The sequence below is a fragment of the Ylistrum balloti genome, unplaced genomic scaffold (genome assembly GCF_031769215.1).
Source record: "Ylistrum balloti isolate Yb309-2 unplaced genomic scaffold, AGI_CSIRO_Ybal_v1 Utg370038, whole genome shotgun sequence".
NCBI lineage: Eukaryota > Metazoa > Mollusca > Bivalvia > Pectinida > Pectinidae > Ylistrum > Ylistrum balloti.
This window is the reverse complement of record NW_026782097.1, coordinates 218,359-244,503: the sequence shown is the minus strand read 5'-3', so window position 1 is coordinate 244,503 and position 26,145 is coordinate 218,359. Positions and strand designations below refer to the sequence as shown.

The 26,145-nt window shown below is 34.6% G+C and overlaps 1 protein-coding gene across 3 annotated transcripts in view; it reads left to right on the top strand.

The window, feature by feature from the left end:
- LOC132549003 (protein madd-4-like) overlaps nt 1-26,145 on the top strand; it is an 82,535-nt gene that overhangs the window by 41,729 nt on the left and 14,661 nt on the right. For 2 of the 3 annotated variants that reach the window (XM_060212913.1, XM_060212912.1), the window contains exons 2-4: nt 21,309-21,476; nt 22,538-22,771; nt 23,305-23,478. In XM_060212913.1, coding sequence (XP_060068896.1) covers nt 21,309-21,476; nt 22,538-22,771; nt 23,305-23,478 — 576 coding nt within the window. Of the gene's footprint in view, nt 1-17,898; nt 18,368-21,308; nt 21,477-22,537; nt 22,772-23,304; nt 23,479-26,145 lie in introns of those variants that run through there. The other variant, XM_060212914.1, reaches the window with a different exon arrangement.

The following is a 26,145-nucleotide window of genomic DNA, read 5'->3' as shown; positions in this document are numbered from 1 at the left end:
TTCCGTGTCGAGTTGTCTTACATTACCTCCTCTTTAACCCTATCACAGTCATTACCCGTGCCGAGTTGTCTTACATTACATCCTCTTTAACCCTATCACAGACGTTTCCGTGCCGATTTGTCTTACATTACCTCCTCTTTAACCCTATCACAGTCATTACCCGTGCCGAATTGTCTTACATTACATCCTCTTTAACCCTATCACAGACGTTTCCGTGTCGAGTTGTCTTACATTACATCCTCTTTAACCCTATCACAGACGTTTCCGTGCCGAGTTGTCTTACATTACATCCTCTTTAACCCTATCACAGACGTTTCCGTGTCGAGTTGTCTTACATTACATCCTCTTTAACCCTATCACAGTCATTACCCGTGCCGAATTGTCTTACATTACCTCCTCTTTAACCCTATCACAGACGTTTCCGTGTCGAGTTGTCTTACATTACATCCTCTTTAACCCTATCACAGACGTTTCCGTGCCGAGTTGTCTTACATTACATCCTCTTTAACCCTATCACAGACGTTTCCGTGTCGAGTTGTCTTACATTACATCCTCTTTAACCCTATCACAGACGTTTCCGTGCCGAGTTGTCTTACATTACCTCCTCTTTAACCCTATCACAGTCATTACCTGTGTCGAATTGGCTTATAATCCGCCCTTTCTATCACCATCAAACGTTTCCTGCGTCAATTTGTCTTAATAGTCCGTCCTTTTTTATACCATAACAGACGTTACAAGTGTCGATTTGTCTTAATAGCCCGTCCTTTTTATCACCATCAGACGTTCCCAGTGTCGAGTTGTCTTAATAGTCCGTCCTTTCTAACACCATCAGACGTTCCCCTGTTTGGACTCGTTCACATCCCATCCCTGTAAGATTGTAAACTCACGTGCCCTATCTGAATGGTTTAGTTGACTCAATTACATTAGCTCTAGTGATTAGTATTTGCTATATCTCACACTTTCCTATCTTCAAATATTTCTTAGTTATTAGCCGATATCATCGACGCATCAATATTTTTGTATCTTCGTGAGGCTAGTAAAAATCCCTCCGACACCAAAGTTGTGATTCCCATTCATATTCGTATAACACGCCCACAACGACAGGGAGGGAACATCAAACAGAACGGTATCCTGGATCATAATTCACTACGGATTTAATCAGTAAAAATGTGCTAGTCATCTAACTTTGATAAATATAAAGATATTTGCATTTGCTGCTCTTATAAAAAGTTGATAAAATTCTTGACGGTAAAGATTCCAATTAATATTTGCATTTCCTAGTGACAGGAATGCCCGATATTTTGTTTTTCATCTTCCCGACTTTCCTCCAGTGAAGAAGACGGTAGTTGTATGAACATTCACACTTCACGTGTGATACGTGACTATTGATGGCTGTTATCAAAATACCAGTCCCTTTAATCAAGGCCCGGGCTGAGATGAGAAAGAAATGTCCTATTAGCTCGGCACACAGTACCAATGTCTACTTGGGTGGTAGCTGGAAAACCACATATACATGTATATCGTGACATTACTACACGTCCGTCCAATATTTGCTCCGGATAAATTTTCAACACATTCAGCGTTTTCCGAACAAACGTGTTCTCTCAGCCTATGGTGGATTTCTCTCGTTTAAACTTTAGCTATATTCCATGTAAGAACAAAGGTCTCTCTTTTTTTAGTAACATAAGTAAAGCTATTGTTTGATAACTATCCAGAATTAGACGAGTACTGTAATTTGATGAGTTGTTACAGGCAGACTTTTAGCAACATTTACACACCAAAGAAAGGACGTCCTTGGCCTTTTACCCGTATCGCAATGAAATACTGGCTATATACGGATTTTTTTTCCGCATCTGGATGGTTAAAAGTACATGTATGACATAACTATCAATACTTTTTAAGAGTTTGTTTTTATTTCTGTCGGAATTGATGAAGTTCCAGGCGAAAAGCTTAAATTAACTACCCAATCTATGGGAACCTGTTACTGTCTGACTTTTCATCATTAAAAAGTTCTGATGAGGTGAACGAAACAAAATAGTTTATAAATTCTGTGGGAAACTTCACACGAAGCCCTTGTCCGCAGGTGTTTAGGGTGTCCTCGCTCCTCGAATTAAGTGTGTATCGTTGTCGTACAAGGGGTTATCATTCTGTAGGTCACTGGACGCACCTGTCGATTTCTAGATCACCTCTGCAAATTTCCTATGACATGATTGAATAATCTGAGGCGTTCCGAATGACACCTGTCATGGATCCTGTTAGATCGCCTACAACTTTAATCCTATGTTTATCATTTTATCACAGAAATATCGACTCCTGTCTTAAAATTCCTATTTGAGGTGACGGGACACAGGATTTAAGTTTCAATCTTAAAAACTTGGATCGCTTTCACCTCTGCCCTCTGTCACTTCATACCACTTACCCTTCTAGCAATTGTACATAAAGCCCCTTAAGTTGGTCGTCAGCATATAATATATGATAATACTCAATCTTAACACCACAACTGCCATTCTTTACGAGCTAAGGGCTTGACCTAAATATTGAATTACTCCCTAAAGGGCTCCTATATATCCCCTTCACAAAAGGGGTCGGACTGATTTGAAGAGACGAGGTTTCGATGGACCTCAATTAAGTTGGGATATGTATCGCTTTAAGTAAGGGTCGATAAGGTTATGTGTACCATATATCGTTGTAAACGTGATATCTACTATTATCCCATCACAATTTCTCCATATATCTTTGTCAGAATCCTCGCGATACAAAGTCGCTTTTTATTACCATGAACGCATTGTCCTGTAGTATACGGATCAGGTGCAAACCATCTTAAGACTTCTATTTTTTTTTATTTATCTCAGTTTCATTTTGTGACAAAATTAATCATCTAGGTATTGGCGATGTGAAAGCTCTCTGTGTACTCGGTGGTGGTGTAGCCTGTTAATATTGCATTCAAACACTGTGCCTTTTTAACGTAGTTTCCTTACAATATCTCCCTCTGTATTTTGATCAAATATACAAAATGTAACACTCATTTATGATAATTCAAAATATCTCAACGTCGTTATATTACCATGTATAATATTATATAAGATTACTGGCCAATTTATAACACTATAAACTTCATGATGTGATATCTTTGAACTGTAATACAAACAAAGAATATGAAAAATAAACGACAATGTTATTTAAAACAGAACCCATCCATTTTAATACACGACATGGACAAGAGGAGTTAATACATGCGTTCTATGCTATAAACGTATACATTTGTACGTATAACTCTTAGTAATATATATCTGAAGTTGGATTAACAATGCCAGACACCTTTTTATCCTATTACACGAGATTAGCCTCGTTTATATATGCATAATCTCTTGTCTTACAAATGGACGAGAAATGTAAACAGTTTGTCTATCTTGTTGCTACTATCGTGATGTATGAACTGTCCCAGACCGTGTGTATTTATGAAATAAGCATGCATGAGTGTATCAGCTTGTCATTTCAAGTTTGTTTCAAATTTATATTTACCATATAGATGTCGATTACGTAGGTTCAACAGAGGAACACAAACAACAGATGATAACATCGGTAACGATACCGGGCTCAATTGACAACCAATTGGTCCGAATCCCATCAACAACTTCCGGTTTATCTGGGTGTTGGCTCGCATCCGGTGCCGAAGATTTTATGCCATAACGGAAAAGTTAACATCGCGATAAAATCGTTCTCACCAAACTAATTACACCTGATATTCAGGCATGTGCACATGTATCAGATGTCCAGACAAGATTTCCGTGTCTCGAGAAATTTGTTCACACCCAAATCTTACAACGTGTTTAGATATTTCTGTGTAGTATATATTTATAAGTGTATGTACGTGCTAATGCAAAAATAGAAAATTAATGAAAAAAACAATGTCTTAGTTCTTTGTTTAATTTTTATCTGGCCATGTTACTTGATTAACCCTAGGTTCCACTAAAGAAACTGTTGAGTTTAAATATATATATTGCAATCGAAAGGAATTATTTCACACAATACAAAACAAAGATGGATCTTTGGATTAACCATAATTACATAAAATGTGACCGATTAGGGCATCGTCGTGTCAGGTTTATGTCGCTTCGGCAACCGGTTAGTGGTGAAAATATTGATCAAGTACAACAGGTTAGATAGGTACAGCGTGGAAGACAGAAAAAGTAATGGAAAATATACTAAACTTATCAGAGGAAGCCTAAAAGATGCTTTCCTTTAATGAGATATTTTGATATTTATTCTAAATTAATGAGTGTTCCCTCTTGTAGTATGTTACTTTTTCAGTACACGAGGGTCGTGTATCGTCTACATTGCAATTAACAATGAGTGGTAGTTTGTTTTTTCCTGGAAGGTCATGTACCATTAGTCATTAAATAGATATATATTTTTATATATATCTTTACTTACCTATGCAGGTGTTATATCTATCATTGGGTTATCTATATATTTCCATGTTATCTACTTCTCATTTAGAAGCAGAATGATTGTATATACAAAATTGTACATCAAAACATTAACACAACAATAACTGTCCTGTTAAAATGATCTCCTTTGTTGTAACCACTAATAAGTTAGCCACCGGTTTTCAATAATCAACAGTCCCTGCCCTGTTGTAAACATCGCCATGACAACGCTGATTACACTACACTTGTCACATTAAGGCGGTAGTTGGTCTAATCCCTATATGTGTAAGTTTATAAAAAACATATACTTTCGATTTTCGATTTTTACGACAGGACATAGTAAGCTTGACGGACCAACCACACTAGCCTGAAGTAATTAAGATGTATCGCTTGTCAATACAATTTCCGACATTTTCTCGTTTTAAAGTTCTGATAAAACATCTTAAGGCGATATGCTTGACGGTGCCTGTAAAAGAAGGTATTTGATGTTACCGGTATCAAAGGACGATAACTGTGTGTTGAAATACTTACTTTCTCATCACGATGTAGTTTCTACCGGTATGTGAAGTTCTATTGAAGTCGACGAACATTATTGATCAAGGCTCTATGACCGGTAGTTTAGACTTGTCAACTTTACACTGAAAAGACAAATATTGTCACACAGTTCTCGAAATAAATCAAATATAATCAGATTAACACTGCCTTTAGACTCCATATTGTAAGAAATGAAAAAGGCAAATTTGTTATCTTCTAATATTGGAAGATTTGTTTTCTTCGTTTCAGTTTTGGAATGAATGTTACTTGGGGTTTTATAGTTATGAGCTGGGTACTACTTTTTACGTCCTTAACTATAAGTGCTAACGTTTTATGTATTCATAAAAATCTACACGCAGGTGGCTCTCTGATGACTATTTACTATCAAGGTCAACATCTAGATGTGTTTGTAGTGTTACCCTTAGTTAGAACGTTATATATCTTCATATCTTATATCAAAGTCACAAAAAATCCAATTACGTTGTACGCAATTAAATAATCTATCATATGTCAATATACATTAATGGGTCGAAATGTCAAGGTCACAATTCTCCATTACGTAGTACATTATATAGTTAATCATATATCATTAGACGTTAATGGATCGAGAGGTCAAGGTCACAAATCCTCATTACGTAGTACATTATATAGTTAAATCATATATCATTAGACGTTAATGGATCGAGAGGTCAAGGTCACAATTCTCCATTAGGCAGTAAATTATATTTTTCAGGTTTATTAGACGTTAATGGATCAAGAGGTCAAGGTCACAATTCTCTATTCGGCAGTAAATGATATTTTTCAGATTTATGAGACGTTATTGGGTCGAAAGGTCAAGGTCACACATCTCTAGGCAATCTTTGAGACGGATGGTTTTTATATGGATAGCCTGGATTGACATAGACGTTGATAATTAATTCGTTTTCGCAAAGGCTGTGGAGGGGTATGGATTTTCAAAATCAAATGTAGACGTGGTTCTAGCGGAAAACGAGATGCACTTAGATCTGTTTATGTGTCCTTAGATTAGAGCAAGGGTCATCCATCATCTACTGTACTTATTTCTCTGTGTCAATTTGTCTCCAGGAACAGACTGTAGCAATGTAGTATTATATAAGATAACCACACTTGTAACGTGGGAAAGCGGCGAGGACGGGGACAACTTGTCCCATGTTATGTAAGTCCATTTAAACCAATTCTATCTAAAAACATGAGTAAACGATTTATAATTCATATGTTTGTCTAATAACGACATTTTGATGACATCGGCATGTAGAACCGCCTTCAAATTAGCGTTAAAATTACCCGTTTTTACTGTTATATCCTGGTAAATTACCACGTCCAAATGGTCATATTATCTGTTAGTTTGTAACTGCTAACAGTCAAAATAAAATGCTTTTGGTGCTTCAAATAAAAAAAAATGTTTCAAAAGATAATTGAGCTTCTAATGGAAAACGAACAATTTAAAACTGCATCATTAAGTCACAGAATAATATTTTAAATGGTGTATTTTTTTATATATCTTTTTGAATTATAACATAAATCAAAAGTGTCGACACAACTGCGGTTTGACTGAGACACTTTTCGCTTTACATTTTACATGGGAAATATCAAGCAACAGTTTATTCATTTGATAAAAGCTTGGATGATAGATAAACCGGGGATGTTGCAACTGATAACGAGAAATTTGTCTGATTATACATGAAGATTGCTGATAATTTCCGGTTGCCAGTTTGTATAGTTCCTAACCTGAATGCGTCGTTGTGGTGGTATAAAAACGTGTTCCATAACCATGGGAAACATAGCATGGAACCGGAGCTCGATAATCGCATACATTTTATTTTCTTCATTTTTTTCGAAAACCAATTTTATTCGGTAACACGAATAATTTAGATGATCAACCATTCGATGCATTACAAATCTTAAATGAGATTGTAATGAAAGCTTAACACTTTAAACTTTAATATTGAAAAAATACACCAAGATAGAAGATGGATATGACTGAAATGTCTACATGTATTTAATAACTGTACATATTGATGGAACATAAATAAAACCGTGTATATCATAGTACTCGTCATCAGAACAAACTGATATAAATCAAATGCCTATATTTCTTACCTGTGGTTGTGTTCCCGTTTGTTTTATTGAATCTGACTTCCTGTGGTTGTGTTCCCGTTTGTTTTATTGAATCTGACTTCCTGTGGTTGTCTTCACGTTTGTTTTATTGAATCTAACTTCCCGTGGTTGTCTTCCCGTTTGTGTTTAGTGGCTCTGACTTCCTGTGGCTGTCTTCCCGTTTGTTTTAGTGACTCTGACACTTCCTGGTTGTCTTCCTGTTTGTTTTTGTAGCACTGGCTTCCCGTGGTTGTTTTTCTTTTTGTTTCGATGGCTCTGTGTTCCAGGTGTCTCCTTTGTCCCAAGATATGACGTAAAAATACAGAGAACAGCCACGCTGCTTATTTAGTTCGTCTTTTCGAAAAAGAGCAGAATTATTATTGTCATCCAAGCGTCGACGTTCGTTTTCAAATGTAAAATTTTTGTGCAAATGTTGAAAGGCATCAGCATATCATTTCATAATCATTGGTTGAAACTTTAGTTATTAAATCATTTTGAAGTTTGGAAAGGAACCACTTTCTCATGTTACTAGAATACTGATATTGTTTTGTTGGGTTTTACAATTTTTGTTATCACTTTCAGTATTTTCATATTGCCTCCTAGATGTTTTATCACAAATTGAAAAGCTTTCATTAATGTCTCAGGAAACGGGATGTTACTTTCAATATTTCATAAGATGCTGTTGAATTAAAAGCAGGCCCGAGGCGACCTATACTGTTCTGCAAATTTCATTTTTGTCTTGTAATACGTTGTCATGCGACACCTAAATTCGCCGGCCGTAATTTGACACCAGAGCTATTTTGATAACTGTCAGCACCAGCGAATAAACCAGCTAAAATAATGCTAATAAAACATGGATATTGTCTATAAATTTCTGCATTTAAACCTTACTATATTCATAACCGTTCATCAAACATGACATTTCTATAAGGTACGTTCTATTGGAATGGCGGGTTGTGGTGCTCTATTTCGGCATCTGGTTGGTTTTATAGCCACCAAGCACTCTAAATAATATGGTGTGGGAACTGTCTCCTTCAGGTGTTTCTCAATGTCACAGTTTTACATATGATATCAGAAGACACGATATGAACATTGGCACAAACAAATAGAGCGGCTGTAAGTAAGAATGCTAAATATCATAGGAAGGACAGTGACTCTGTAAGCAACTGACAACGACAAAAGGCTGCAGACTGTTCTCTCTGCGTTTTCACCAAAACGACAATATTACATGAGAACCATCTTATCATCCAAATGACAAAAGACACGCGTGACAGTAGCATCTTTCAATACAATACAATACACTAGAAATAGAATGTAGTTGAAAAATGCAGCTTTTTTCGTCCTTTTAAGATACACTGCTATCGGTAGATGCCAAAATCGTGTAAATCCGGAACGTGAAGTAGGGAAATCAAAATTTGCCGCAAAAATATTTTAGAGGTAGATGTAGTGTCTCTTTTAATCATTTCCTTCTTTTTCAATATTGGACATTTTTCGATTAAACATCAAATGTATGGTATTTTTAGTGAACCGTACCACTGCCACGTGATTTAATACGTGGTATACCGGGCTACAGCAGATATAACATGGAGAGGAATTTCAGTATTTTGCCAAAACAATCTGTCTGAATATATTACAAAAATCCATTTGGTGATTTGGAAGCAAGCTTATTTATTACCAACTTGTCTAATGATTGGGCTAAGGAACAAATATAAAGGAATCGTTTTCAGTTAACTGTTCTCAAATAAATAGCGTACATCCATCTGGGTCAGATGCTACCTCTGACACAGGTCAACCTTTCAGAATTAAGGTCAAGCGTGTGTTATTAAATACCTTAATGTTTAAAGGTTTCTGAAGCACATGACAACGCATAAAATAATACATAGATTAAATACAATATGGCACGAGACTAGGAGAAACGGTTTATAGAATGGCGTGTGTTTCAATCAATGTCACAAACACGTATTTGTAAACTCTCCCGGGGTACCAGGTACCAGGGTATATAGCAAGTTGTTAGGGCGGTGCGTGGGGCGGGGATATATATAACATATGGTGATGGGAGGACGTGGATATGACATCACTGCCTTGGTGGTCCATGTTACAGTGTGGAGGTCCATTAAATCTAATCGCCAGATTGTGTACTCATGGAATATGGTAACTTTACTGTCGGACGAAACGTGTAATTCAAGTGTAATTTTAAGGTTAATAAAGGTAACAGACTTATCAATTAGAATTCCCTCGCCAGTATATTCTGACTACACTATTAACATTATACAAAATTACACCAGTACGTCAACAATTAGGGTATATGTATACAAACGATCGCTTGAAAATTCAAAGATCGACTGTGTCTCTTCAAAACAGCTTTTCGCTACAAAGGAAAACACAACTCACAATAGTATGTGCATTGACATCAAAATGATATTTCCAGGAAGTTTTCTTCTGTGCAGAAGATACCAGAAGTAAGCACTAACCTTGCCAAGTCTTCAGTCTTACCTTTTATATCGATGATGTCTGTAAACAACAACAACAACAACAACAACAACAACAACAACAACAACAACAACAACAACAACAACAACAACAACAACAACTGTATTGACCATCGTACACACCCAATCAGATATCATGGACACGACAGACTATTTTCCACAAGTTGTTTAATACAGGGACAGTTCTCCACTAAGCTTTGTGACAGATGATTTTGAGTATTTTCCTATTTACTGGTTATTGTTACATGGTAATTGGGTGAGGGTTACACTATTAAGAAAGGTATATTAAGACACAGCAAATAAAACGTGTTTGTTCTATGGTGCCTAGTAGTGATAAAATTAAGTGAGTTTTGTTTTTATTTCACTCCTAATTGATGTGAATGTCTGACTCTGTCGGACTGTAATGTTAGCGATGGCCACACAAAAAAAAAAAAAAACAGGTGTATAAGATTTACAGAAATCTATAAAGTTTACAAGGGGGATAACCTGAGATTTTTTTCTGTGAAGTCTCGATTTATTATTGTAGGTATTAAATAATCTACGGTCATTATGAATGAAAGCTTACCATATAACATTTAAGATGTCAATTTTCCCTTGTTGAACAGCGCAGTAGATTACAGATAGTACTGAGGTCGTTGTTAATATACATGTATATTTATAATAATTTTGTCCGAGTCGACGGTTCACATTCAGTTGTTGAATGGAATGTCGCAGTAGGGCCATGTTTAATGGTTATAATTTGCAGATAAATCAATAGTTTATTGTTGATAATCCCGAAAACAAAAGTTACACCTTTTATAAATAAAAAGAAAAAATATCAACATGTCAAAAGCAATTAAGTTTGATTGACATATAATATTATCTTATTTTGTTTTAATCACTGGGGGTTTGTGACTTATGTATTATAAAAAAAACTTTCTGTGATATATATACTATGGCCTGAAAGGTTTTGTTTTTGTTTGTTTTTTGTTGTTGTTGTTGTTGGGTTTTTGTTTTTTTTGTTTTGTTTTTTTCTAATTCATAACTGATACAAAAAACAAAGTTTCATTTTGTTGACTCTTGACCGTAAATTAAATACCCTGTTTAGTGTTATTTTGACCTCTTCATTTTACGAGCAACCTCTCCACAAAATGTATTGATTACTCGATAAGATTGGACCAACACCGGGTTATTTCATACCTATGTTACATGACCTGCAGGACGCCGTGACATTTCTCATCAATATGTAAAAGAAAAGGGTAGTGACCTCGTAACAGGTGAATTTCGCTCCATATTAGTCATGCCAGGAAAACGAGAACCACAGGCTGTCAGCACTGTAACATTAATACAACATAGCCAAATACCAAGGCAATCTCTACGTGTATCACAATGTAGTTTTATACCAAGGTAAACTCTCAATGTATTACAATGTAGTTATATACCAAGGTAAACTCTCTCTGTATTACAATGTTGTTATATACCAAGGTAAACTCTCTCTGTATTATAATGTAGTTATATACCAAGGCAATCTCTACGTGTATCACAATGTAGTTTTATACCAAGGTAAACTCTCAATGTATTACAATGTAGTTATATACCAAGGTAAACTCTCTCTGTATTACAATGTAGTTATATACCAAGGTAAACACTCTGTATTATAATGTAGTTCTATACTAAGGTAAAGTATCGGTATTACAATGTAGTTATATACCAAGGTAAACTCTCTGTATTACAATGTAGTTATATACCAAGGTAAACTCTCTGTGTATTACAATGTAGTTATATACCAAGGTAAACTCTCTCTGTATTACAATGTAGTTATATACCAAGGTAAACTCTCTGTATTATAATGTAGTTATATACCAAGGTAAACTCTCTATGTATTACAATGTAGTTACATACCAAGGTAAACTCTTTGTATTACAATGTAGTTATATACCAAGGTAAACTCTCTGTACTCTCTGTATTACAATGTAGTTATATACCAAGGTAAACTCTCTGTATTACAATGTAGTTATATACCAAGGTAAACTCTCTGTATTACAATGTAGTTATATACCAAGGTAAACTCTCTGTATTACAATGTAGTTATATACCAAGGTAAACTCTCTGTATTACAATGTAGTTATATACCAAGGTAAACTCTCTGTATTACAATGTAGTTTTATACCAAGGTAAACTATCTATGTATTACAATGTAGTTATATACCAAGGTAAACTCTCTGTATTACAATGTAGTTATATACCAAGGTAAACTCTCTGTGTATTACAATGTAGTTATATACCAAGGTAAACTCTCTGTATTATAATGTAGTTTTACACCAAGGTAAACTCTCTGTGTATTACAATGTAGTTATATACCAAGGTAAACTCTCTGTATTACAATGTAGTTATATACCAAGGTAAACTCTCTGTATTACAATGTAGTTTTACACCAAGGTAAACTCTCCATGTATTACAATGTAGTTATATACCAAGGTAAACTCTCTGTATTACAATGTAGTTTTATACCAAGGTAAACTCTCTATGTATTACAATGTAGTTATATACCAAGGTAAACTCTCTGTATTACAATGTAGTTATATACCAAGGTAAACTCTCTGTATTACAATGTAGTTATATACCAAGGTAAACTCTCTGTATTACAATGTAGTTATATACCAAGGTAAACTCTCTGTATTACAATGTAGTTATATACCAAGGTAAACTCTCTGTATTACAATGTAGTTATATACCAAGGTAAACTCTCTGTATTACAATGTAGTTATAGACCAAGGTAAACTCTCTGTATTACAATGTAGTTATATACCAAGGTAAACTCTCTGTATTACAATGTAGTTATATACCAAGGTAAACTCTCTGTATTACAATGTAGTTATATACCAAGGTAAACTCTCTGTATTACAATGTAGTTATATACCAAGGTAAACTCTCTGTATTACAATGTAGTTATATACCAAGGTAAACTCTCTGTATTACAATGTAGTTATATACCAAGGTAAACTCTCTGTATTACAATGTAGTTATATACCAAGGTAAACTCTCTGTATTACAATGTAGTTTTATACCAAGGTAAACTCTCTGTATTACAATGTAGTTTTATACCAAGGTAAACTCTCTGTATTACAATGTAGTTTTATACCAAGGTAAACTCTCTGTATTACAATGTAGTTATATACCAAGGTAAACTCTCTATGTATTACAATGTAGTTATATACCAAGGTAAACTCTCTGTATTACAAAGTAGTTAAATACAAAGGTAAACAATCTATGTATTACAATGTAGTTATATACCAAGGTAAACTCTCTGTATTATAATGTAGTTATATACCAAGGTAAACTCTCTGTATTACAATGTAGTTATATACCAAGGTAAAGTATCGGTATTACAATGTAGTTATATACCAAGGTAAACTCTCTGTATTACAATGTAGTTATATACCAAGGTAAACTCTCTGTATTACAATGTAGTTATATACCAAGGTAAACTCTCTGTATTACAATGTAGTTTTATACCAAGGTAAACTCTCTGTATTACAATGAAGTTTTATACCAAGGTAAACTCTCTGTATTACAATGTAGTTATATACCAAGGTAAACTCTCTGTATTACAAGGTAAACTCTCTGTAGTTTTATACCAAGGTAAACTCTCTGTATTACAATGTAGTTTTATACCAAGGTAAACTCTCTGTATTACAATGTAGTTATATACCAAGGTAAACTCTCTGTATCACAATGTAGTTATATACCAAGGTAAACTCTCTGTATTACAATGTAGTTTTATACCAAGGTAAACTCTCTGTATTACAATGTAGTTATATACCAAGGTAAACTCTCTGTATTACAATGTAGTTATATACCAAGGTAAACTCTCTGTATTACAATGTAGTTATATACCAAGGTAAACTCTCTGTATTACAATGTAGTTATATACCAAGGTAAACTCTCTGTATTACAATGTAGTTATATACCAAGGTAAACTCTCTGTATTACTGTAGTTATATACCAAGGTAAACTCTCTGTATTACAATGTAGTTTTATACCAAGGTAAACTCTCTGTATTACAATGTAGTTATATACCAAGGTAAACTCTCTATGTATTACAATGTAGTTATATACCAAGGTAAACTCTCTATGTATTACAATGTAGTTATATACCAAGGTAAACTCTCTGTATTACAATGTAGTTATATACCAAGGTAAACTCTCTGTATTACAATGTAGTTTTATACCAAGGTAAACTCTCTGTATTACAATGTAGTTATATACCAAGGTAAACTCTCTGTATTACAATGTAGTTATATACCAAGGTAAACTCTCTGTATTACAATGTAGTTATATACCAAGGTAAACTCTCTGTATTACAATGTAGTTATATACCAAGGTAAACTCTCTGTATTACAATGTAGTTATATACCAAGGTAAACACTCTGTATTACAATGTAGTTATATACCAAGGTAAACTCTCTGTATTACAATGTAGTTATATACCAAGGTAAACTCTCTGTATTACAATGTAGTTATATACCAAGGTAAACTCTCTGTATTACAATGTAGTTATATACCAAGGTAAACTCTCTGTATTACAATGTAGTTATATACCAAGGTAAACTCTCTGTATTACAATGTAGTTATATACCAAGGTAAACTCTCTGTGTATTACAATGTAGTTATATACCAAGGTAAACTCTCTTATGTATTACCAAGGTACAATGTAGTTATATACCAAGGTAAACTCTCTATGTATTACAATGTAGTTATATACCAAGGTAAACTCTCTATGTATTACAATGTAGTTATATACCAAGGTAAACTCTTTATGTATTACAATGTAGTTATATACCAAGGTAAACTCTCTAATTATATACCAAGGTAAATTCTCTCTGTATTAAAATGTAGTTATATATACCAAGGTAAACTCTCTGTATTACATTGTAGTTATATACCAAGGTAAACTCTCTGTATTACAATGAATACTAATTCACATCGTATTTCATAGTTGTATAATTCTCTCCAAAAAGATATTTTTATGAATATAACACATATCTCAACAGTAAACAAGTTTACTTTCACGCATATTTAGTTTTCTGATCGTGTCTGGTCTGTTCTGTGTTATATGGTCCTTTCCTTCCTTTTCATCACTGCATTGCCTACGTAGCTGTAAGATAAAAATCCTTAATAAGTAAAATTGGAGCACCAATCATATTTTTTATGTTAGTATATGTATCGTACTGTTTAAATGAAAAATTGGCTTTGGGCAGCTCAAGTATAAAAGGTACATTCATAGTTCGCACAAATATCTCATTAGATGTCTTTTTAAGCTTCCTGAAACTTGGAGGTTACATGAGATAGTTAGACCAGAGACTTATGTAAATATGTCGTATGGAAGTTTGAGAAAGGCGACGAAGAAGATGTGTTATGCGATGAGAGAATTATTGGCAATTTAAAACGTAAAGCAACGCAATGATGAGGGTACATAAATAAAACAAAGAAAGGAAATAAGAAAAAAGAGAAATGAAGAGGACATTGACTGGAGAGATCCGAGAAGGGGTGCAGGAGGAAGATGAGAATTCAAGTAATATTATAGATATGTAGATGTAGAGACAAGGACAGGATTACGGTTGATAAGTCTAGGGGAGTGTTTTAGATGAGAAGGAAAGATTTGATCAGCATAAACCGTTTGCATTTAAACTAAATCTCCGCTTAGTAACCAATCGAATAATGTTTTACTTGAGAGGACTAGAAAATTATGATACGTAGAGATAACATGAAAAATTTGAGATTTTTATAATGAAATGTATTAAAGATGACGATATTCAACCTTGAACGAATGCAGTATAAAGATAAAAATAATTAATTTTCTTTTATAAATATACATTGATGACGGTTTTTCTGCTAACTTCGGGGCTTTAAGATAAAAATTGAATATATAAGAGACAAGTTTATACCATCAATTTTATCGCTTTTCAATTTTTTTGTTCATTTTATTTAATAGGCAAAAAAAAGCAACCAGTAACGTTAAGCAAAAAGTTACTATGGAATCTAGTAAAAACAACTTGAAGTATATATAACACAGCATGTTTTCAGGTGAGAAAGAGAGGTCATGGCGCCACGTTTCATTTAAATAAATCTCTATTCAGAATTCCCCATGAATTTACATAATCTGAACACGAGGCGGTCGACTATTGCTACACGTGGGTTTTCCTTTTTAAAAACTTAAGAAAAGAGTTCTTTGATAATGCCGTTATATGTTTTTCTGTGAAGGGTTTCGACAATATCATAACCGATAACGATATCAAGATTATCTGCAAAAACTCTTAAACAGGAAGACTGGACACTAGAAAAACTAGACTTGAAGTGCAGCATAGTTGACAAACTCATCAGCTCAGAAATAGAGAGGAAAGAAAGAGAGGACAGATAGGCTGCTGTCTGTATCAATGAGCTTAATGTTTGGCCTGGTGTGGGGGTTTCAGTTTTGATGTGATCTGTTACGTCTATTTTACCTGTGATGTATTGTCAGTTTTGATGTGATATGTGACGTCTATTTTACCTGTGATGTATTGTCAGTTTTGATGTGATCTGTTACGTCTATTTTACCTGTGATGTATTGTCAGTTTTGATGTGATATGTGACGTCTATTTTAGCTGTGATATATTGTCAGTTTTGATGTGATATGTGACGTCTATTTTACCTGTGATGTATTCTCGTTATTAAAGGGAGCATTCATACACTGTTGACTTATTTAAGGAACAACGTTTTGATGTTAATGAAAAACAGCACCGTTATTCCTGCTATACTAAGCCTGTGTTTATCTTCATGTTGCTCTACTCTACTGTTTGGCACAAAAACAGTGAAAAAACGAAAACTTCATTTGATCAGGCCTAAATGTTCTACACATCCACAAATGTACACAGAATCGGATGTATTGATGATAACTCAACATATCTTTCGTTATTTGTTAAGCGTCCTTTTTAATCTTTATATGAAATAAGATACAATTATACTACCGACAGTTTACACTATGTCAGCCCTATAGGTGATTAAAGAGTTATAACTAGAATCGTATCCAATTATACTGATGTCAATCTAACCAGTTCTCTATTTGACATGTTGATACCGTATGTCACCGGCCAACAATGGACTTGGCAGGTCACGTAAGGTCTCTAAGCGGACAGGCAACGCCATTAACGGTAAAACTAACACCGATGGCAAACGTATTGATGTTCATGTCTCTTAATTAAAAAGTTGATATTGGTGTTAAACTGTAAACACGAACGTCTCTGTTGTAATACACTTCTCATCTTTCTTCGAACACAGTTAGTATACCGTGTCTGATCGGTATATACCAACACCTGGATACGGACACGGACAAATATCCGGATAGGTTGCTGACTACAAACTCTTATATGTGAACGTGCTTTCAGCCTTGATAGATGTTTTAGGGCGAAACATCGCATGATTAGAGACTAAAAAACGCGTATCTTTCGTGACAGAAGTAATGCTTACAAGATATTTAGTTGAGGAATGCATTTCTTTGACAAGTAGCAGCAATGTCGAAACATTAAATATCGTGCTGTTTCGGGAAAGGCTATTACCAGTGTAGAATGTTACTAATTTTCTCAAATCTTTATGGTGTTTTTCCCATTTGTGGGACGATTGGGGAAAGGCAGGGAGTAAAAGCATAACACGACCTTCTACAGGGTTAACTACTTCTCGCGCCTAGAACCCTTAGGGAATTACTTAATGAATTGTTGTCCACGTCTTTAAAAAAATGGGAAAAGGATGTATTGTCCCTTTAGCTGGAAATTTAATGACTAAAGCGAATGACACGATACTCCTTTTTGTAACTGATCACGTCTTACAGATATAAAAGGGGATTATCAGCTTCATCTCGTATCTTTAGAAATTTAGAATCGTTTTGAGGAGGATCTTGAAAACACTTCAAAGCACTCATTCAAAGATAAAGTAAGATTTCCAAAAGAAAAAATAACCTTCGAAAACACAGCTTTAAAGTTCTAGTTTATTTGAACTGAAATAGAGAAACGTCTTCAAATGCGTTTATATATAGCCTGACAAATTTGCGATCTTGATATCCAAATGTTTTGTAAAGGGAGCTAGGAAGACATTCCCTATTTTGATTACATAGTTGTGTGTGTGCCGGTCTCATGGAAGCTTTTTATCCACCGGAGGGACACGCTTTAAGGGTCAAGGTCAACTCACCGCGACACCTATTGGTAACAAAGACTAGCCAGTCCTCTAAAATACCCCCACACACGTAAACCCGTCACCACTGGGCGGGGATTGTATGGTGACACGATTACCGAAACGCGGATCAATTTCAGCAGTGTAATTCCCAGTGACAATGTTGGTTGACTGATAGGAGCTTTACATTTCATCACCGCATACAAGTTCATTGCTTCCTGTTGTCAGTGATGTTTACGGATTCAAGTTTGTTCACCGAGAGAAACACGCTTAGATCGAACAATTTTGTCGTTAACGCTGGAGTTTAACTAGCTATCAGTAGGAGTAGCTACCCTATAACCATTCTCCGCTATTCGCCGCATGGTGCTGATAATTTGACACGCTCGAGAAATATCTCTATTGTAAACTGTGTGTGATATTGAATTCATTTCAGTGACATCTTTGTGAAATTCTGTACCGATAAAATTTGTTATTCTGCGTCAAACATACTGATGTAGGGAGGCAACAGTTCGGATTTGAATAGCGATGGTGGTGGTTATTCCGCTGTTAGATTGATTCGGATTGACGTAATGATGTAACACAATGGACACCTCATCAGTCCTGGTACTAGTTCTCATGGTAAGTCACACATTCATGTACATACTTCCACGTGGTGACTTCTCTTATTTAATGAATTGTCGGATGAAATGCTTTTAAAGGAAACATCTCCTGTTTAACACGAGTAGCTTACTAAGGTCCTGCAGTAACTGAAGCTGCAAAATATCGCGTGCTCTTTATCTATTTACTTAGTAAATGTAAACATAATCAACTGAACTCTCTGACCTTTTTGAGAATGAAGATAACGGCCTTATCTGAATTTAATGGATAACAAATTAGCGAGACGCCATACAAAGTGTTGTGTGTTTCGACGATGTGACGGAGAGATATAGCTGTGTATTGTTAGCATGCGGGTAGTTTGTGTAGAGGTGATTTCGTCGTGTTCCCTGAAGTATTCACATACAACTCTCACACTATTACATTTTAAGATTTTGTTTGCAGTATAGCAACTATATATAAAATTCGTTGAATTCATAGCATTGTAAACAGTTCAAGCTTGTATATGAATTTTAAAGATAAAGCGTACAAAGCTATAAATAACGATGTGAATAATTTACAATCCACCAAAATTACGACATTTTGAATTTAGAAAAAAGGAAATAAAATTCTCACTTAACATTATGAGATATGGCTGACCGTGACAATTCACATTAAGTTGGCCTACCCTATTTTAAGTCGCTCTATGACCTAGTTTAAAACCAATATTTGTGATAAACACATTTGGCTCTGCCCCATACAATAAATAATACAAAATCAGGTGGGCAACGTTTGATAAAAGTAATATCACAGTATATGTTGTGTGTGTGGCGATTTACCTCACTAGTTGTGTGACACGAAGCTTTCACACAAGTGTTCAGTATTGTAACGCAGCGTTGACGTGGTGTTGAAGAGAGTGGGTTATTTAATCATCTCTGCTTGTCAATTGATCAACCTAATACCTATTTAGCTTCTTAAAACCATCTTTTCTTATTCGTCTCTTTTATACTTCAATTGTCTCTCCAGATAAACTTTACCTTGAAGAAAAAAAATGTTAACAGCATCACAGATATATAGTTACGATCGAATTATTTCCGCTAACATGAGGTGTTCAATAAGGTACATGATTGAAACACTTGACAATGGTAGTTGTGGTTATACGTACAGATATGTGTTTGATTTACTTTGTATAAGCGGTGTCGTCCTTTCAGCATGTAGTTCATAGTTGAACGATACCAACCAATTTATATTACTTTTAGAGTTTAAACTCTCAGAATTGATACTGAGTAGAAATGTTTGTATTGGCGTCTAATATCACATAGTATCCATGCTATACCGATACAACATCAACAGAGAGATAGTGTACATATATTAAGATAGGAAAACGTTTATATAATTGAATTATTTTTAAGTAAATATAACTTACATTAAAGAAATCAATCAAATTCGACAATGACAAATTTGCTGATTTACATTGTTTTCCTATACTTCTTCATAAAACGAAACAGTTTAATGTTTAACAAGCTACTGATGTCACGTGTAAACGAATGTTTAGTGGCCATTTCAGACCCAAATCAAATGAACATTCTATGATATTGACGTCGATGTCTCTGATATTGTCTGTTTATGTGAAAAATGAAATCCAGGATAGTTAGTGTAGAGTGATGTTTTTTAGTGAGAGGGGCTCCAGTGTTACAAACTTGTATAATCATGTTTATTTCGGACCTTGGAATGTTTATTGTACATATGTAGTAATCACTATTTTATCAACAAATTCCGAAGTATCCACAAGCACTGGACCCCATGACAAGGAAAGCATAAATATACTCCTTGGTCAGATGCTTCGTCAACGATGTCATACATGTAAATCTAGGTCAGATGCTTCATCAACGATATCCTCCGTGTAAATCGAGATCAGATGCTTCATCAACGATATCCTCCGTGTTAATCGAGATCAGATGCTTCATCAACGATATCCTCCGCGTAAATCTAGGTCAGATGCTTCATCAACGATGTCCCCCTTGTAAATCTAGGTCAGATGCTTCATCAACGATGTCCCACTTGTAAATCTAGGTCAGATGCTTCATCAACGATATCCTCCGTGTAAATGTAGGTCAGATGCTTCATCAACGATATCTTTCTTGTAAATCTAGGTCAGATGTTTCACCAACGATACCCTCCGTGTAAATATAGGTGTGATGCTTCGTAAATGCTAGCAAATCCTTGCTTGAACTGCGATTTTTAATATTTTCAATGGTAATTAACAATGAGGAATCTGTTCATTCTTTTTGATATCGCTACTAGTAAATTTCCTTTTTAATTGGCGGATAATGCAGATATACGACTGCAGTTCCTGGCCAGGGCCTGAGTGATGTATCAAACACTTGTCCATCCCTATTACAGATACATATCTAGACGCTCTTAATGGACGGAATACTCTATGATTGTCCAGTCATGTGTGACAAATAGGCGCTGATTCTGACCCTTTTACAAATGACCCGTCCGAGGTACTTCCGTCGATTTCACCATTCATTACAAGACCTAATTGTCTTTTAATTCTACACATAAGGATGAATTGGCACATCTCACAGCTAGGCGCGTGCTGTGATGATCCCGCGAGACTTTCAAGTGAAGCGGTTAAGTTGATTATTTATTGTCAAATAACCGTGAAACAAGCGTGTTTAGAAGTACGTAAACCACAAATGAAAATCACACCCTCCTACGGTTTGTACTTTAATGAGTCGTTTGTAAGTTTATCTTTACATAAGGCCGGGGAAAAGTGAGGCTGCCTGAATTTTCCGATGAGAACAACTTTGTTGAATTTAGTCGTTATTTTTTATTTGACAATTGAATGACTTTTAGCATGAATATGAAAAGAAAATCTTGGCAGATTCTCTTTCGAGAAATACTGCTTTACCAACACATAAAGAATCACGAGTCAAAATAAATTTAAAACCCTAACGACACTGAGTTTACTTTTTTTCAGATTGCTAACCAAATCAACGCCATAGATGGAAGTTGGTCCGAATGGAGTCAATGGAGTGATTGTTCAAGGTCATGTGGTGGTGGATTAACCAATCAGAGGCGGCGTTGTTTAGGTGATAGGTTCCGATGCAGAGGCCCGGATGTGAAATACAAGATATGTAACACACAGGTATGTTACAACAAGGTTGTACCTTTGCGTCGTAGTTCTCAAAGTGTTGAAAAACAACGTGCTTCTTGAGGTTTGGCAGCATATCCCAACAAAATTGCATTGTTGAGGTATTCCGTGTCTATGATGTAAATTATGTTTGGATAGAGATGTTCCATATCCGGTATGACTTTATCATTGGAAAGCGGAGTTTCGCATCCGTTGTGTGACTTTTTTATCGGTAACGATGTTTTTTGTCCTTGGTGTGAATTAATTTTGGATACAGGTGTTTCGTATCCGGTATGACTTTAATTTTGGAAAGCGGAGTTCCGCATCCGTTTTGTAAATTTATTTTTGGATAACGGTATTCCACATTCGTTGCGGAGCCAGTGTTCCGTGTCCATGGAGTAACCTTATTTCTCAGTAACGGCATTTCGTGTCCATGGTATGACTGTTGTTTATTTTTAACGGTTATTTAGTGGTCGTTATTTCACTTAACTTCACCCGAATTTTTGCCGAGTTTACAATTCCTTAAAATCGATCTGGCAGAACTTACTACATTTAGAATGAACGTTGACGCTGTATACTTAGAAATACCATTTCTGTTTTGCTGTCTTCTGATTTGGCATTCCCTCCGAGCGTTCCTTTGTAACATTATTACATTCTTTCTCATCACGAACAGTGCACTCTATCCCGTGGTAATTTTGTTTGTTATGTACATGCACGCACCAACTGTCATCTCAACATCTTAAAGAAATCAATAAGGAATGGTAATCTGACGTCATTTTGTAATGAAATCATTCCTCAGGGACGAAGCTGAAATTACCCAACGTAATCAAAATTAGAATGAAATATGCGTTATTGTAAATCTGGGACCGACGAAGATTTCGGTTTAAGAGCAAAGGAATAACACCCTGTCGTTCCATCGTTGAATGTATTTCAGAATAAAATTAATTTAAGGACACATTGTAGCCAATCAGCCAATCAGAAACAATCTTTTTTGAAAGTGCGTTACTTGGTCTACCAGTTACTGTAATGACTAGTTGTATCGTCAACTGTGACAGTTCGGTGTCTTTGTTTTGTAGGCATGCTCGTTTACCTATCAATCTTTAGAGGACCAGGTGTGTGAGATGAAAAATAGAGTACCTATCAACGGGAGATACCATCGCTGGGTTCCCCTGTCACGACAACAGTACCACTGTTTTGTGATGTGTGAAGATGAACACCGAAACATTCCGAACGTATTGGAGGTACATATCCCGGACGGAACAAGGTGCGGGCATAGTACAAATCACCACTGCATCGAAGGCAAATGTGAGGTATGTATCTTGTGGGCGATACATACACCTTGATCTTGGCAGCTTTTATCTCCGAGAGATAAGGACTCAGACTAGATCCAAAGACAGATTACAATAAATAAGACAAACGTGCCGTTTTTTGTGTGCCCTCAAACAAGAAAAAGATTCAAAGTGTTTGAAGACCCAGTCAGAGATTAAAAAACAGGTTTTATTGCCATTCTTTGTTTAATCTGTATGTGCACTGGCTGGTTTAAGTTGGAAATATTCTTGACGGCAAACAACCAATAAATAGTGGTATGTCAAGAAAATTTCCTGAAAATATGTAAATCTAGTTTGACTTTTCATTTTTTTGAGATAAAGAAGTGAAGGTGTTCATGAATGACTAGAATTAAAGCTATTTTATACGAATATTTTATTTTTGAATTTTGAAAGTCTGGAATGATTAAGTTGCATTTTAGAAGCCTGGAGAAGATGTTTTTTTGATAACATTAACCAGAATTTTGTTTTGATGACATTATACGTTGTAATTTGTTTTGATAAATATTTGTTTTTAGAACATTGGTTGCGATAGTTTCATTGGATCCGGAGCGGAAGTTGACGATTGTGGTATATGTAAGGGAGACAATTCTACCTGTCATCAACCTCTTAGGAATAGACTATCAGGAAAGATACCAGATAATCCGTACCAGTGGGATGTTCGCTGGGGACCTTGTTCTGCAACGTGTGGTGTAAGTCTTTGTTCGTAGTCCATTCACAACTAACAAGAAGTTGTTAACATTCAGAGGGTATCTGTGAAATTCTTGCTCACAATGGCTTTTATTTCAACACATTTCCGCTTTCATAAAACTGTAAAAAAATGATTCACAAATGACCAAAAAAAAGGAAAATTAATAAAATCTAAATTTACATTTGACTTAACTGCCTTTAAACTGCATATCAACCAAACAATTAAGAAGGAAAATGAAAAATGGTCGGATCGTAAATATTGTACAATGTTCTGAAATTCAGCTTTATTTTCGCGTCCTTAAAATCTATGTCAACAATCTGTGGTTTATGGTGTGAAATTGGTTTTAATCTTCTTTAATCTAGACTTTCAGAGTTGTAATTTACAAAAGGAAACATGAGCAAAACAGAAAAAAATGTCGACGTTATTTACTTAATTGTACAAATTGTAGTCTACAGACCAACTTCTACAACAGTCATGTTAAGAGCTTTATTGCAGCTTTTAAGTTCAGCTACAGATTTACAAATTATGTAAAAATGTCAAATGTCTCAGATTATACGTTTGAATTTGTTTGTTTTAAATTATGTCCGACTTTGGGGACAAAAGGGACTTTCATTCATTCTAAGACCTCCGTAATGATGTTGATACCGAATCCTAAACATTGCATGAATTTACCAAGATGTCTAGTAAATAAATATGTTAATATTGCACTAGTCCTTGTCAGTAGAATGTCTCTGGATAGAGTACCATGACACCGTGATGATGATTCAGAATGATTTCTTTATAGAAGTACCTTTTAGTGTCACATCACCTGTAGACAACTGTGTAGATGTAAAGCAAGGAACATTCAGATTTAAAAACTTTTCCTTTGGGGAAGTAACGAGAAATAATTGGTCTGATAGATAAGTAGATACAAAGTTATAAAAATGATTGGTCTGGTAGATAAATAGATACAAAGTTATAAAAAATGATTGGTCTGGTAGATAAATAGATACAAAATTATAAAAAACGATTGGTCTGGTAGATAAATAGATACAAAGTTATAAAAAAATGATTGGTCTGGTAGATAAATAGATACAAAGTTATAAAAATGATTGGTCTGGTAGATAAATAGATACAAAGTAATGAAAAATGATTGGTCTGGTAAAAACAGATACAAAGTAATGAAAATGATTGGTCTGGTAGATAAATAGATACAAAGTTATAAAAAATGATTGGTCTGGTAGATAAATAGATACAAAGTAATGAAAAATGATTGGTCTGGTAGATAAATAGATACAAAGTTATAAAAAATGATTGGTCTGGTAGATAAATAGATACAAAGTAATGAAAAATGATTGATCTGGTAGATTAACAGATACAAAGTAATGAAAATGATTGGTCTGGTAGATAAATAGATACAAAGTTATAAAAAATGATTGGTCTGGTAGATAAATAGATACAAAGTTATAAAAAATGATTGGTCTGGTAGATAAATGATTGGTCTGGTAGATAAACAGATACAAAGTAATGAAAATGATTGGTCGGGTAGATAAATAGATACAAAGTTATAAAAAATGATTGGTCTGGTAGATAAATAGATACAAAGTAATGAAAAATGATTGGTCTGGTAGATAAATAGATACAAAGTTATAAAAAATGATTGGTCTGGTAGATAAATAGATACAAAGTAATGAAAAATGATTGATCTGGTAGATTAACAGATACAAAGTAATGAAAATGATTGGTCTGGTAGATAAATAGATACAAAGTTATAAAAAATGATTGGTCTGGTAGATAAATAGATACAAAGTTATAAAGAATGATTGGTCTGGTAGATAAATAGATACAAAGTAATGAAAAATGATGGATCTGGTAGATAAACAGATGCAAAGTAATGAAAATGATTGGTCTGGTAGATAAATAGATACAAAGTTATAAAAAATGATTGGTCTGGTAGATAAATAGATACAAAGTTATAAAAAATGATTGGTCTGGTAGATAAATAGATACAATGTAATGAAAAATGATTGGTCTGGTAGATAAACGGATACAAAGTAATGAAAATGATTGGTCTGGTAGATAAATAGATACAATGTAATGAAAAATGATTGGTCTGGTAGATAAACAGATACAAAGTAATGAAAATGATTGGTCTGGTAGATAAATAGATACAAAGTTATAAAAAATGATTGGTCTGGTAGATAAATAGATACAATGTAATGAAAAATGATTGGTCTGGTAGATAAATAGATACAAAGTTATAAAAAATGATTGGTCTGGTAGATAAATAGATACAAAGTAATGAAAAATGATTGGTCTGGTAGATAAATAATGAAAAATGATTGGTCTGGTAGATAAATAGATACAAAGTAATGAAAAATGATTGGTCTGGTGGGTAGATGTATAGGTAGATGCAACACTTCATTAATCTAACTAACCAACAATCATACAGAACTTACAGATTAAGTACGGAAATTACTCATGTGTAATGTGTCAGATGTGATATCCAAGGAAATCTACATATCCGAAAATGTTTATTTGTTACAATTCAGCTTAAGGTGCAAGTATGACATGTTAATCTGTCATTTGCCCATGCTTTCCTTCGTTTATGGACGTTTAGGTCTAATTACGGGTAGTTTTTTATCTCGATATTCTTTCTTTTTATTTTCTCCTTTTTGAAAGCATGCAA